Genomic DNA, 15,105 nt, shown 5'->3' on the forward strand with positions numbered 1-15,105 from the left:
TATGATATAGATACCAACTCTTCACTGCGTAGTGGCTGTTTCTTATTTAAAAAAAATGTGAACAAGCATACACCAAACCTACAAACAACAGTACCGACAATAGCTAAACACAGGCATTGCACGTCGCGTCCTGCATTCGGTGTTAGCCCGGAAGTGATGGCCGAATCGAAAAACTGACGTCACCCTCAGCGTTCTTCTTGGGGACGGATCAAGATGGACCCGGACAGTAGTTGGGTAGCTCGATACCGCCAAATAAACCCAGCTCCCACACAATGGCCACCGTGATGAATAAGAGGTAGACCACCAGACAGATGACGCCCATTTTCACGTCAAGTTTCCATCCGTTGAGGTGGATGGCCAGGATGATGAAGGCGACGGTGAGGAGGAGGGCGATGGTGGTAAAGACGAGTCCATTGCTGGCTACCTCCACTGGTTCCTGGAAGATGACCCCATAGAGGAACCAGAGGAAACCCAGACACAGAAAGACTTCGAAGATGTTGCTTCCGATGATGTTCGAGAGAGCCATATCGCCGTAACCTGTAAGCAACAACCGTCACGTGCAAGACGAATCTGGTATTAACCTCTGCTATCGAGTTATTGACAATTTAGTTTCCCACTTTGCCTGCTTAAAGAACTTTCATCACACGACCACAGCTCTTGGAAAGAATACTTGATTTCAGTATAGATGAGAACTGCGGAGACTAACGTCGTAAAAGGGGCATAAAATAATGTTTTATTGTTCTAGATATATGTTTTACTACCATTTGACTAGTGAGGAAAACCACAATACTAATTTTAGATTGATTGCTCCTCATAAGAAATAGATATATTCTATTTGTAATCTATTACAATTTTACTCACGCAGTGTTCGACAAGGGATATAAAGTATATACTGCCAGTAATACAGGTACTATTTTGTGGATCTGACCTTTCTCTGCAAAACTACTGTTGCTTCTGATTCAGGTTTTAAAAGGTTGTATGAAACCACAACGACGCAGAAAACAGATGAACCAATAAACAAATTAACCTCTCTTTTTTCGAGAGAGATGCTAGAAGCCATCCGATTTGATAGCATTATCATTATTGCTAATCATCCTCATCATAATCAATTCTAACTTGTAATTCTAATTCTCTTTAACACAATGACAACGGCCAACCCATTGTTGCTTCGAAATAGAGCTGCGTCAAAAATGAACGGTGGAGCTTTGGGCCTACAGGAACTGCTAGGCCGACGGATTAGAGATATACCTACCATCGCGTGCCACTAGGACACTTGCTATAGCATCCGGGACACTTGTTCCAGCAGCCAGTAGACTAATCCCCATAACAGTGTCAGGAATGTTCAGCGTGTACCCTGAAAGTGACCAGATTGAAAAGTGAAACTTGCATCAACTCGTCATTAGCATGTTTCACGAAAAAGAGATGTCTTCACAATCACATCTCCAGCCAGAGGTCTATCTTAATGGCGTTGCTGGTTGGTGACATCTTATTCTAATCTAATTTGCATATTTTTTACGCATCTTAGACTTGAATGCATGAATGCATGAATTCTACACAAGTGAACTTGCCAATTAAGTAGTGTAGAGGAATGACACTGATATTACATTTACTGAAATATGTGAGCCTCCTACTGTCATCATCTTTGTTTAGTGTATTATGTTTTGGGTGCTTTTCATAGTATTGGTATATCTGCTCAAGGACTACAATATACATTCCACAAATCTATACATGACATTATCGATTTCTTTAGATTAATGGATTCTAGCGTTCAGTTGTTTTGTCGATTCTGAATTTGTCTACATGATGTGAAATTATGTAAATCGTCTGATATGCCTCTTTAACTCTTCATACCTTACAGTGTTGAGTTCCAAACCAGTAATTTGGTATGCCAAACCTATAAATGCGATAGTTATTTGTCGACTGAAGACGAATAGCTGTAATTGTCGCCAGCAATATACTATCTAAACAGGCTGTAATTGAAAGAATATTGTATGGCGGTCGATTAGCCATTCATAATACTATACTGTCCTACTTTGGCAAAGGGAAGCAAGCGACATCGAGTATAAAATGCTACAAATGGAGAAAATATGTCCTTGAGTAGGCCCTTCAACATGGAAATTTGTGACGAGAAATAATGCAGGTATTCGTGCAAATCATATGGTAATATGATATATTCGAAGAATTTTGATATTCCCATAGAAATTCATTATCATGACTTGCTTCCTTTTGCCAAAGTATTATAGATTTGTAGCAAACATGAAAATGGCAAAAGGAAGCAAGTGACAATCACATCATAAGGATTTCACTGGCTTCCTTTTGCCGAAGTATTTTAGATTGTGTGCAAATATAAATAATTTGACAAAAAGGAAGCAAGTGGCAATCATATCATGAGTTTGTAACTTGCTTCCTTTTGCCAAAGTATTTCAGATTTTTAGCAAACATGAAAATCTGGCAAAAGTAAGCAAATGACAATCATATCATGAGAATGTTATACTCATATCATGAGAATGTTATACTTGCTTCCATTTGCCAAAGTATTAAAGATTTTTAACCAACATTAAAAAAAATGGCAAAAGGAAGCAAGTGACAATCATATCATAAGGATGTTACTTTTCTCCCTTTTGCCAAAGTATTTTAGATTGTGTGTAAATATGAATGATTTGGCAGAGGGAAGCAAGTGGTAATCATACCATGAAGTTGTAACTTGCTTCCTTTTGCCACCCGAATATCTCAGAAATGGTCCAGAATTGTAACTTTTGGATTTTTCATTTGAATAGAGCATGCATCAAATATGCCAAATCAATAAAAAAGTGAATATCCATATCCAATGTCACTTGCTTCCTTTTGCCAAAGTAGGTCAGTATAGAATGGAATCAGGTACTAGCACAATCATACAAATCAACATGCGTCGGTAAAGACTGTTATGTCGATTGCCGGCAAAAATGCACGCGGTACTCTGCCTGTATTTGCTATATGCCAGTCAATATGAATGCATAATAGTGCCAGGGAGGTGATATAGAAGGGGTCGCAATTCTTCAAAACCCACGCAAACATTATGTGTGGGTTCTAAGCATTACAACGGAGGTTTAACATTCCACCGTGCTTTGAAACCATGCTCGGCACAGCTCTCCTGGACGAAATTTGGAGCCGACCAAAAATTGTCATATCTCATTTGATTGCATGCTGTGTTTCAATTTCAAATCTTAAATACAATACTATTTCTTTTTATATGAAACGATTTTAGGTGACAATTTAAAGTTATAACCATATAATTCTCTCCTCGTAATGCACCTATCGAAATGAAATAGAAAATCAAGTCCTATTAAAAACTTTTTTTTTTTCATGATGCACACATTCGCGCATGTTCGTTTGATGGCAAATATTTTGATCTTTCAAATAAAGTACTCTACTCCAGTGTGTTCAAGCGTGTGTTTGTATTTTTCAGGGTTAAAAGTTTATCTCTATTTTTTTTTTTCATTGCACGTTGATTGATTCCAGCTCCAATTCAAAGCACATTCATTCAGTACAGTAGCCAACCCCTAAAAAGAGAGCTAAATGCAGCAAGGGACATGTTTTCTGCTTTGTGAGAGAGCTAGTCCTTGTGATTACTGACGCGTTCTTCTGTAAAAGTATACTAACTCCATAATAATAAAGTATTATAATATAGAACATGATACAAACTGTACCACGTGTAACTAAGCGCATAACGTCTCAGCCTTGTCGCTTAAGTCTCAAAGGCTATATTTTACCTATACAACACCTCCCTGGTGGTACACTGTTATAGGCTCCATACTACGAAAATTCATGGACATGGTGCGTTATATATTGGTTCAATTTAATTAATACGCATTAGACATTATAAGATGTTCAACTGTATGCGCATTAGATTGACAAGAGGCCCAAAATCAATGAACTTCTGACTGATTGTTATATAAAGTGTATAGGCCTAAAGCTTAAATAGGTTTTGGCCATTGTACTTGCTGATACCGTTTGATATAATAATAGTGTGCACTTTACTATTCCATTATGACGGCATACACAGTGCTGTGCCCTGTACGATGAATTCTCTCGGGTACTTAGGATGATTAATTACGCGACTCGCGTCCATGCCCTCAACATTTCGTGACAGAGTCGTTGAGAATAGACGCATGCATCACCAGACTGATAATGCTATACACGTCGTTTTATCATAATTACTTGCGTGAAACGATACCGAAATTCGTACACATCGAATGAATATCCGTTTTCTATATGGAGTCATTATTGTGACCATGCTAACCGGTAAAAGCAGTTGTTTATGTGAAATGTTGTTGTTGTTGTTGTTGTAGTGGTTGTTATCGATCTTTAATCGATAAAACAAGTACCGCAGTTCCATGCACGCTTTATAGTTTCAAGTTTTTATACACTGTGCTCACTACACACATTGATACATTACATTTTCTATGCCATCTTAAGTTGATTTTGTAAATACGCAAAACAGAGCGATCACTTCATCTTAATCAGACGCAAGCAATTCATAAATTATTTCGACATAGGCAAGATGTAGCGATTCCTGTTTGGCCACCATCACCGATTTTAATTTATCAATGAAATAAAACGGACATACACAAACAGACAGTCATGTTCTCACACACTTACAAGTTACATATATACATATACATTCCTACATACATGCATACATACATACATATTTGTATACATGCACAAAGTGACCATGAGCTTCTTCGAAATCAGGCTCACGATTAGTGCTATAATATCAAATGGATATGATATAGCAATGGTCGTATTTACAAGGTGCCTCTTCAATGTAGGTCCTGAGCATTATTACAGATGTATTACCCCAGCATTGCCGGTGCTCATGTTTAACACCTGGGTATAGAGGGACATCATGGGCAAAAGTATCCACGGACGAAAGCGCTACGCAGGATTCGAATTCGGGACTTTCGTTTTAAAGTCAATATGTTTGCCTTTCACCCACTTTACCTTGTACAGTATATCCCCATAACTAAGGTTCATCCCACATTATACAAGTTGAGCTACTTTAACTCAAGACGAAAAAATGCAGGAGATTCAAAATACCATTTTCTTTTGAAAAATAAAGCCCGGACACACAAGAAACACAACTGCGCAATCCATTCCAACACATCATTATTTGAGTATTTATTTCTCTTGATGTCGTTTCGAGTAAATCACTTTTCTTCAGTTTTTACAATTCGTAAGTGGAATCTATCAGATTGAGATCTGCTTCTGACTTACCTATAATGACAATCATCCAATAGAGGATATACGCTGTTCCCGCCAGCCAGCATGTTGAGAGAGCGAAGGTGAAGAAGTAGAGTTGCCGCCAGATCCCGTTTTTCCGGCAGTCGGGAATCGTTACGAAGGTCAGAGCGACAGCGGGCAGCCCGACGAACCATAACGTGCGGAAGAACAAGTTTTTCGGCGGGTAGAACACGTTCCTGCTTTGCTCGGACAGAGTCGGGTGACGAACTGACGACGAGTGACTCCGAACACTGTCGGTTCGACTCGGCGCAGTCGTCGAAGACTTCCACCTAGGTGTCCCGTTTTCTGGCGTGAGAATGTAACAATGTTATTAGTGAAATGTCAAGAGCTTAATAATATGACAAGACTGTTTATGTCGTCAGTTTGAGGACCTCTTAACTGTAACCAAATCCATAAGTGTTCTTGGACCAGAAACAAAAACAAAAAATGTTGTCGTGGAAAAGCTTTTGGAAATCATGGTATATGTTAACGTTTTAAGGTTTGAAAGATGATTGTAAACCTCGAAAGAAAATCCGCTACTGCTGTCATAACTTTTTTTTATTGGAAGGAATGTAAAAAGAACATGTGAATTGACCTACTGGTTACCAACTCCGAAAGAGTGGGAAAATAAAACATCTGATCTGAATAAGTAAACTGACCTATACTCTCTTTACTATAAGGTTGCTTTTGATTTATCCTCACAACTATGGTTTAGGCTATACCCTACAGGTTACTTCCGGTAAGCTGTGGAGTCAGGGCATCGCACCCGAATGCTTAAAACAAAAAAGGGATGGTGTTGCTGGGCAGGGAGGGGAAGGGTGTAAAGCAGTCGAGGAAAAGCGAGCAGTAGATAACTATGAAAAGACTTCTCGACCGCACGAATTAGACAAATTCTTGAGGTTTATTGCCACTTGTCTATTATCAGATGGTCTACTTCCCACTTCAATTTTACTATGGCTAATTTCAATTTGGTCAACTATCAAGTTCGTCTAACGCCCAATAGTGGTCTAATCCTCACTTGGTCCAATGCCTAGTTTTCATCTAATAACCAAATGGTCTAATCGCAATTTTGTCTCTTTGCTTATTTCCCCAGGCATTTTGTCTAGTAAATTGTGGGTATTAGACAAAATGGACATATCCCATCTGGAAGCCTTAGACCAACTGGTAACTGAGGCTAAGTGGCAATATGACTACATTGTCATTAGACGAACTGGTTGAAGACGAAACAGGATAACATCATGTTGGTTGAGACTAAATTATTTATTAAACGAATTGGGAGTAGACCAAAAGATAGATGAGTGTAACTACCACAGTAACAGTTCAACCAGAATAAACATGCTCACCTGAAGTCTAGACCTGCACCTTGGCCCCATTTCATTGAAAACAAAAAGTTCATATGGTAACAACTCTTGCTGGAATGGCAAATGTCGTGGTAATGACAACACACGAGCTTCCTGATTGGCTGTTGCTATAGGAAGTTGTCATTCTATCAAGGGTTGCTATCATATCAACTTTTATGAAATGGGGCCCTGGAGTCAAGCCAGGAGGCGTAACAAGACGCGAGTAAAGTGTTATTATTCTATAAAGAAAGTTTACTATAGAACCGTGTCGGTTGTCTTCGAACCGATGAATAGCCACTCTGCTTTATTGAGATATGAAACAGCGTGGAATTTGACACTTCAGTACCTGTCAGCCAAGAACACTATGATAAGAACATTGTACGAAGGGCGGCAGTTGTGTGGTAAGCACTAATCTCTATGTAACTATAGCTACACATGTACATGTACATATATCAGCGGTGGTGAGAAATCCAACTTTTAACGTATAAGAAGAATTCTCGTTGCCTTTTACCCAGTCACTTGCAACCATTTACATCGCCAAAACTACCGGTCGCAAGTTATCTTGTCTTTCCTTTCAAAGCAGCCAAATTTTGTTTGGATCGGATTTACAACCCCACCCCTCCCCCCCCCCCCCCCACCCCGTTCAAATGCTAGACACATTTCCGCAGTTCAGTGATTTATTAGAAGGTGGTTACTCGAGTATTTGTATTGCTTAACAATGGTGTTAACCAACTCAATTGACTGTACTGTAAGCACTAAAGTTTCCTCGTTTAATGATATCAATCACTTTTGTGGGTTACTGTTGTTGTCAACAGGGAATCGGTCCAAAGAGATAGCGCATTCACGGTAGTATTAGGGGTCCCATGCTTTTATTACTAATCCCTCTAATCTGAGACTTGCTTTTCCTCTGAACTGAAATGTGAAGGTTCCCCTATGGTATTAAAGGAAGGCGATTTACTGCTCCTTCGTCAACAAGTGAACCCCTGACCGAGATTATCTATCTAACATTAGGCAAAAGGCATTCTGTAAAACCAAGGAGGTACGACATACTAATACTCCCTCCTTGGTCATGTTGGTAAGACCAGGAAAGGTCAAAACCCACGCACTTAATTAATTAATAGAGTATTTTGAGCTAGAACGCGAGTCTGTATCGTCTTGCAGTCCTATACACCTATGCTGCACAATTTCTGATCCTGTATACATGTACCTACTATAAAATTATTAAGTTATGGTTCGCACTTTTAGTTTGAGTTGCTATAAAACAATTTAGGTTCATTAGGTGTCATTAAGTATGCGTACCACTCTACAGTCTTTCCAAAGCCTTGCTTTATTTCAAGTTCGTCTATAGGGACCTATATAAAATGTACATCGCACGTCATCTCCTTTTTGTCAGTACACATTATAGATATAGGTACCTGCGGGTAGAGAAGTGTATAGAAAAATAAAAATTAATTCTATGTATAGTAGAACTATAGATGGTCATTATTTTGGTATTTATATTCCTTGCCAATAACGGATAAATGTTTCACATTTTAACGTTTCTCTCTATCTCCAATTGGTGTATACTCTACTCTCTAAAAAAAATCGAGTGAAAATTTTCACTCTAAAAAGAGTGAATACAAAAAAGAGTGAATTTCGAGTGAAATTGGAGTGAATTTTGAGTGAAAATGCTCATTTTCACTCATTTTGGAGTGACGTCAGGGATCACTCGAAGATTTTGGAGTGATCCCTGACGTCACTCCAAAATGAGTGAAAATGAGCATTTTCACTCAAAATTCACTCCAATTTCACTCGAAATTCACTCTTTTTTGTATTCACTCTTTTTAGAGTGAAAATTTTCACTCGATTTTTTTTAGAGAGTACTGTATTCAGGTTATCAGCTTGTATGTTGTTCCCATTGAAATTGATAAGTTCTACCGAATTACAACAGAAACTTTATATTTTCCCTAGCTCCTCCGAATCTTTTTTTTTTTCATACTAAACGCCCCGTATATCTTCATATTGTATTTATTATAGATTGAATATTAGCATATTTAAATACTGGTGCTCTCTGCTTGCCTCTTGTTGTATTATTCTTTTTGGTTTTTTGTGTAAGCATATTCGTTAGCCGTAATACGTTGCAAACGTGAGTGTTCAGTTTGTATCATAAATCATATATGAAACATAGAAAATAGATAAGAAAACAACATGAATAGAATTAAACTGGATTTAAATCACATGAAACTAGCAATAATCTGTAGAATTGAATTACAAGACAATAAAAGTTGCCGAAGATTCCATATCGTTTTTCCGCACCCAATATAATTATGGATCAATTGTGTGACATGAAAAGAAACATAATATGCATGACGTGCTCGATCACTGACAACAAGAACAGTTTTAAATTAATCCATTGCTTACGAAGACCTGACAGGTTCTGTGTAAAGTCTAAGATTTTGAGATCTCCGTTAGAACGGCGAGCTAGTTTAGCTGCAGTCAATCGTTTCTAACAATGTTTATTAATGACTTTCAGACGGACGGAAAGATAAATGGATGAAAACAAACTGCCGTGTTTCTTTATCGTCTTTTTGCTGTTCATGCTGTTGCCAACTCACCAATGAGCGCGTCGTTTTCTGACACCCCACCATCGTTGCTAAGCACGCCGTTGGGCGTGTCTACATGCTCCTCGATGGACCCGTATGTCTCCTCAGTCTTCTTGGACAGCAAACTGACGTTGTCTGACACGTCACCATCGGCTACGTCACCATCTGTATCCGCGTCGTGCCCTCTACGCGCCTTGCGAGCCTGCCACCACGCGCTCAAATCATCTGCTCGTTGTGACAGGCGTGGGTTGTAGTACATGATGATAATGTAGAACACATAGCCGCTGCTGAGAATGAGACCTTCCCACCTGTCAGGAAAAAACAGGCAAATTGTATGTATTCAATCCTTAGAATAATTCTTATTTAAAAGCAAACAAGTTGTATGCATTCTTTCGTTGAGTTCATCTAAATAGATCTATAATATGCATCTATATTCTGTCGTTGAGTTCATCTCAATATGTTTCTGTCAGTAAATGCAGTAATATTAGTAGAACACAGCTGCGAAGCTTGAAGAAAGTCTGACAATCCGTTCAAAAGTTATGATTTTTCAAAGTTTCGGTGCCACGTCCACCGCCGGATCCGAGAAGACTACAACAGTTGGTGACATCAGTGCAGGACATCGAGATAGAGAGAATTCCACTCTTTTTTTAATGAATATAGTATAATTCCCTCAACTTGTTACTGATACGTAATCAAGCAAATTTTGTGCCCCTGCTTTTTGACAGAGATAAATCAAGTGCTCATTCATTGTACTAGACATGTGAAAATATGCTGTATTTGGCTTATAATTTTATTCTTTGCATGATAATTCTGCCGTGACGTCACAAACTGTTACAGTCTTCTCATCCATGCAGTCGTGGCGGCACTCGAACTTTAGAATTCCAAAGTATTAAAGGGACTGTCCCATTTTACTTCAACTTTCACTGGTGTGCTCTGCTAATTTTGCTGCATTCACTCTATCTGCACATATCTGAGCAACTTGTCATTCAAAGCTCAACCACCCGTAGCGCTTAGTTTAGATGTAGAGGAGAAAATGGCAACATATCACGACTAGCATGGCTAGTGGGCATAGTTTGAATGGGTCTAGTCATCGAATCCCTTGGGTTTTTGTTTTCTTTACTTGTGTAAGCTTTCGGAGAAGACTGCTCCTATCTAAAAGACTGCAATACCTCGATCAGTTTATGATGAAGTAATGCATGGCATACAAGTCTGGGTACAAAATGTTTCAAGGTTATTAGCAACGCCTCCTAGAAAATTTCTATGTTCCTAAATAAGTTACTTATTTTAGTGTAATTTGTTTTAACGTAAATTAGATGAATTACACGTAAGTATACTGTGGAATGTCATTTCTGTATGAAAGAATTGACATAATGGTATAGTGTAGACTGTAGATAGAATCGCCGTCAAGCATATATTATAGGCAACACTTTAGATGTATTCAAAAAGTGCTATTAGTGTGAATTTTCCTTCGCTCATTTTTTTTTGTTGCCAAGGATAGCAATAGGTCGCTGTACGGCAAATAAGGTTTAAACCCTATAGTACTGTATTTGGCGTGCCAAGACCCTGTTCGCATGACTGGTCGGATGGCGTCACTTACCATACAATTTTTGAATCGAAGAGAACGATCACCATAACAAGAATACTGATAACGTAGATTGCACAATCTCGGACGAAGGGCCACCAGTGAAGCATGACAACCTATGTTAGGTCGATAGATAAATAAGAAGAACTTTTTAAATGTAATATATACTGCCAAAGATAGTTCCCTTCCCAAACGTACGCGGTGCCTCATTGTGGGTGACATAATATAGCTACATGTAGTGAAAGAAATTAGACTTGAGGCGGACGTTGCTCTCGATCTTGTTCTCCCTTTTAAGCAATCGAGATTTCAACAGTTTAATTAACATTGATTAAAATGGAGAACAAGATCGAGAGCAACGTCAGCGTCAAGTTTAATTTCTTTCACTCTCTTTCTCTCTCTCTCTCTCCCTATATATATATGTATATATATATATATATATATATATATATTACTTCACTTTTGCTTTTGATAGGCCTTTGGACACTGATCCTCTTCTAAAGGCTGTTAATGGGTTCTCAGTGCAAAAGTAATTCTTAAATCAAACTGACTGTACACAGGATACAAATAGGCTTAGATGTTTATGTCATGCACTTTGATTGCATAATATTGACTGTTTAGATGAGATATAAAAAGAGATAAGTTCCACGTGAATTGTTGTCCAGCCAAAGTTTTATTCATAGTCTCATAATACTGTTTCTTGAAATCCCTTATTTTTCCCTTTCTTTCGCACTGTCTTTTTTATTCCCTTAATCCCCTTAATCCCCCCCCCCCCCCACACACACAAACACACATGCACATAATGATAATAAAAAATACCGGGTATATAGCTCATCCATGACACTGTTATGACTGATAAATAACATTTGACACTACATTGTACTATCATAAAAAGAAAACTCTGATTGCCTCTATCCTCAAAATGGATCGAGGTCCATGTGACCGGGCCCCCTCACTTTAAACAACAACAACAACAACAACAACAACAACAACAACAACAACAACAACAACAACAACAACAACAAAGGACAGTAGCGCCCTGTGATCAGCGCAATATAGGGAAAATGTATTCAACCTGACATCCCAATAATTAAATATTAAAGGCCACCTACCTGACCGGCGAAGAAACAACACAAAGAAATGATGATGAAAACATTAAATGCTGCTGAGCCTACGATTGCACTCAGTCCAGTGTCGTCATTAGATATGAACGTGCCTGTTGAAGGAAGAGAAAAAAAGAAAGTTTTTCTCTTTTATAAATGTGATTTTGAGGTTAATTTCTAATTGATGTGTGTGTGTGTGTGTGTGTGTGTGTGTGTGTGTGTGTGTGTGTGTGTGTGTGTGTATGTGGGGGGGGGGGAGGATACGTCACGGCTGCGAACGCTCCAAATGCTTATGTAGCACTACTTTTACACTGGCCCCGTTTTTGTTTTTGTTTTTGTTTTTTTGGCCCGTTTGTATACTTTCTTTGGCCCATGTCAGTGCATGTTGGACTATTGTTAATCCCGGACCAATGTGTTTATCTTTTTACAGCTACTGATTATTTCCAGGCTGATAAAGGAAAAAAAAAGTCATCTTATGTTTACGCTATTCTTGTATTTTCATATCCCCATAGTTTCTAGACGATACGAATATTCGTGATTACGTTGTCACCTGACCCTTCATTTGCACAAATACATAATATTCATTCATGAATAACTCGTTTAGGATTGATCAGTGGGTTTCAGCTGGTTTCTGCTGAAACATTCGTCAAACAGAGAATGGACCAAAGCCCGGTCATAAGCCCATATCAATGGGGCCACCCCCCCCCCCCCCCCCACCCACCACCACCACACTTGATCCCACCGAAAGTATAGGACTGAGCAAAAACAAGTATAAAAATGGCCAAAGACAAACAGTAAAGGTTGCTTGAAGTCCCCTCTGAAAGAAGAAGCAATATGAACATTAATTTTCAAAATAAAACAAGCAAACAAAAAAACCACCAAAAACGCAACGGAAACAACCGGACTTTTTCGATGTACCAAATTATTGCCAGAAGAAAAACAAAACAAAACAGAAAATTTCCCGTCTATTGGTAAGTAATGCGCATGCGCCATCTAGCCATCTTTTAGTGGCAAGTCACTGACCTCCGTGATCCATACATCAAAATCAGACGTGTACATTTATTCTTGAATGATGTATATCGTTCTCCCTTATCAAGACGCATAATCACATATTAAGTATAGATCATGAAGATCTGACTCATTCCGTTGGAAAGGAGAACTATGACTGTCCACTGCGCGCGCTCGAACACTTACGAACATAACTTAATTCAACGTTTCCTGTTACTTTTCATCTTTATTGTTGTAGTTGGTTTTTGTTCTTTTTTTTGGTTGTTGTTGATTATGCAAGGGGGTTTACGCTCGAAATGTTAGATTCATAGAACTTTCAAATAGAAAAGGGGTTAATGAGGCGGAAGAGGGGAGGTGGAGGGGGAAATGGATCACAGGAACAGATGCAATCACGTGTATGCAATATCAATTAAGCAATTAATAATAATTAAGCACTGGCAATAACAATTAAGATGTGTACATTATTAAAATCAAACATTATACACAGACTCCCTAAAACTGCTGAACAACAAACATGACAATACAAGACTGATGTGAGTAGATTCTTCTTTTCTTTTCCCCTTTTTAAAGGATGTGGTTTATAAATCTTTATCGTTGTTGAATTCTTTATCTGGGGTTAGGACAAACCGTCAATTATAAGAAGCAACAGTTTGGCAAGAGCAGCAGCAGCTTTCGATCTATTGGAGGATTAACTTTTACGTGCATGCCAGAGTGTCGGAAGAAAATCAAGTATATTCATAACGTAGAGAGAGGGATGAAATATACCAGTCAAATATTTACACAAAACGAGTCTTGTCTATAAACCAAAACTTGATTAGGTGGGTGTTCCCACGTGATAATGTCTTCTAATCGCACCCTCTGTTGAACAAGAAAATACGCGTGAGCTCCGCTGCAGACATAGTTTACAGACTCCCCCCCCCCCCCCCCCCAAAAAAAAAAAAAAAAAAATCCACACAGATTAGAAAGTGGATACTAATGGAGAAATATCAGATTCGATGGTTTAATATGGGGATTTAGGGTGACGTCACTAGGTTCCTAGTCTGTAGTCCATGTATTTCCTTTTCTTCCTTTTCTCCATACTCACAAATTTCCCACAATCGAGAACGCAATAATGTAGAGTCCTTGTAATGTGTTGTTTTTGTGGGATTCTTTGTTATTGTGTGTGTGTTTATGTGTGGTGTGTGTTTGTTAGTGTGTGTGTTATCTATCATTTGTTTCTATATAGTTTCGATTGATCTTCTTCCACTATGTACTCAATGTCATACAAAAGTTCATAACAAGTCTATGTGTCTGCATGTGCCAGTATGTGTATCGTAATTATCTATATGGTCTCCATAATACTGGTCGATGACTGTTTAATTCAAACACATGACTGGTACAACAAGGAACGAAATCGCTATATTGCAAGCAATGAAGTCACGTTGTAGGTAATCAGAGTTGAGAATATCACTGGCTGCCTACCAGGCTGGAATTTATAAGATTGATGTATACTTCATTTCAAACATCACATTTCAAGCAAATCAAGTACTATGTATACGATATGTATTATCATGTGCTATCAACAATTTGTACAAGTAGGGCCTACAATGATCATGCAGAAACCAATAAAATAGAATAAAATTGAATGAAATCAATGAATCAATCAAAATATTCAATATTTAACAAATATCGCCTTGTCAATCGTTGTAATATAACATTTGGCAGCTAATTGGGAGTTATAATTATTTTCCTTTCGAGACGACATTTTTCCTCAGTACTGCCAGTCTAAAAAAAAAATAATAATCTCAAGGGAAAAATAGTTCTGCAGGGATTCCAAGTGTTATATTATAACTCTATATGAAGGCAATATCTGCATAATTGTCCGTTCACTTTACACAGCTTTGCCATGTCTTTTTTTTTCTGATCAACACAATCATGCCAAAGTTCAGTAAGAATTCTTTTTTTGGAGAATGTGTTGATATTAATAGGTCTATTACTTGTATTCTGAAGAGAAAAGAAGAAATAGATAATCCTGTTAATAAAAGAAATAATCAATAAATTATTAAATGAATGAATAAATAAATAAATTAGTTAATTAATTAATCAATCAATTAATCAATTAATACATTTATACTAATTAAACCTTAAAAATGCAGTTATGTTGTTACTCATGATCACGTGTATTTTGTTAATGTACGTTTTTGAAATTATTACAAATATGTTCTGCTAATGCATTGTATATAATTTCCCCT

General features: G+C 37.9%; 2 protein-coding genes across 2 annotated transcripts in view; both read right to left on the reverse strand.

Moving 5' to 3' along the window:
- Positions 1 to 11,972, reverse strand: LOC139729571 (sodium/potassium/calcium exchanger 5-like). The gene is made up of 6 exons (XM_071640496.1): positions 11,876 to 11,972; positions 10,782 to 10,882; positions 9,197 to 9,492; positions 5,257 to 5,568; positions 1,253 to 1,354; positions 1 to 537 (listed from the first exon to the last, which is right to left on the reverse strand). Exons 2-6 carry the CDS (start codon positions 10,874 to 10,876, stop codon positions 209 to 211), a joined length of 1,134 nt encoding a protein of 377 aa, XP_071496597.1. The 5' UTR covers positions 10,877 to 10,882; positions 11,876 to 11,972; the 3' UTR covers positions 1 to 208.
- Positions 11,973 to 14,846: 2,874 nt separating this feature from the next.
- LOC139729579 (sodium/potassium/calcium exchanger 5-like) overlaps positions 14,847 to 15,105 on the reverse strand; it is a 22,204-nt gene continuing 21,945 nt past the window's right edge. Inside the window, exon 4 of the mRNA XM_071640502.1 lies at positions 14,847 to 14,857. Within this exon, the coding sequence (XP_071496603.1) occupies positions 14,847 to 14,857 (11 nt within the window). The remainder of the gene's footprint in view (positions 14,858 to 15,105) is intronic.

The sequence above is a fragment of the Diadema antillarum genome, unplaced genomic scaffold, assembly GCF_040938485.1.
Source record: "Diadema antillarum isolate AM-2024a unplaced genomic scaffold, OU_Dant_1.0 seq00000247_RagTag, whole genome shotgun sequence".
In the NCBI taxonomy this organism is placed as follows: domain Eukaryota; kingdom Metazoa; phylum Echinodermata; class Echinoidea; order Diadematoida; family Diadematidae; genus Diadema; species Diadema antillarum.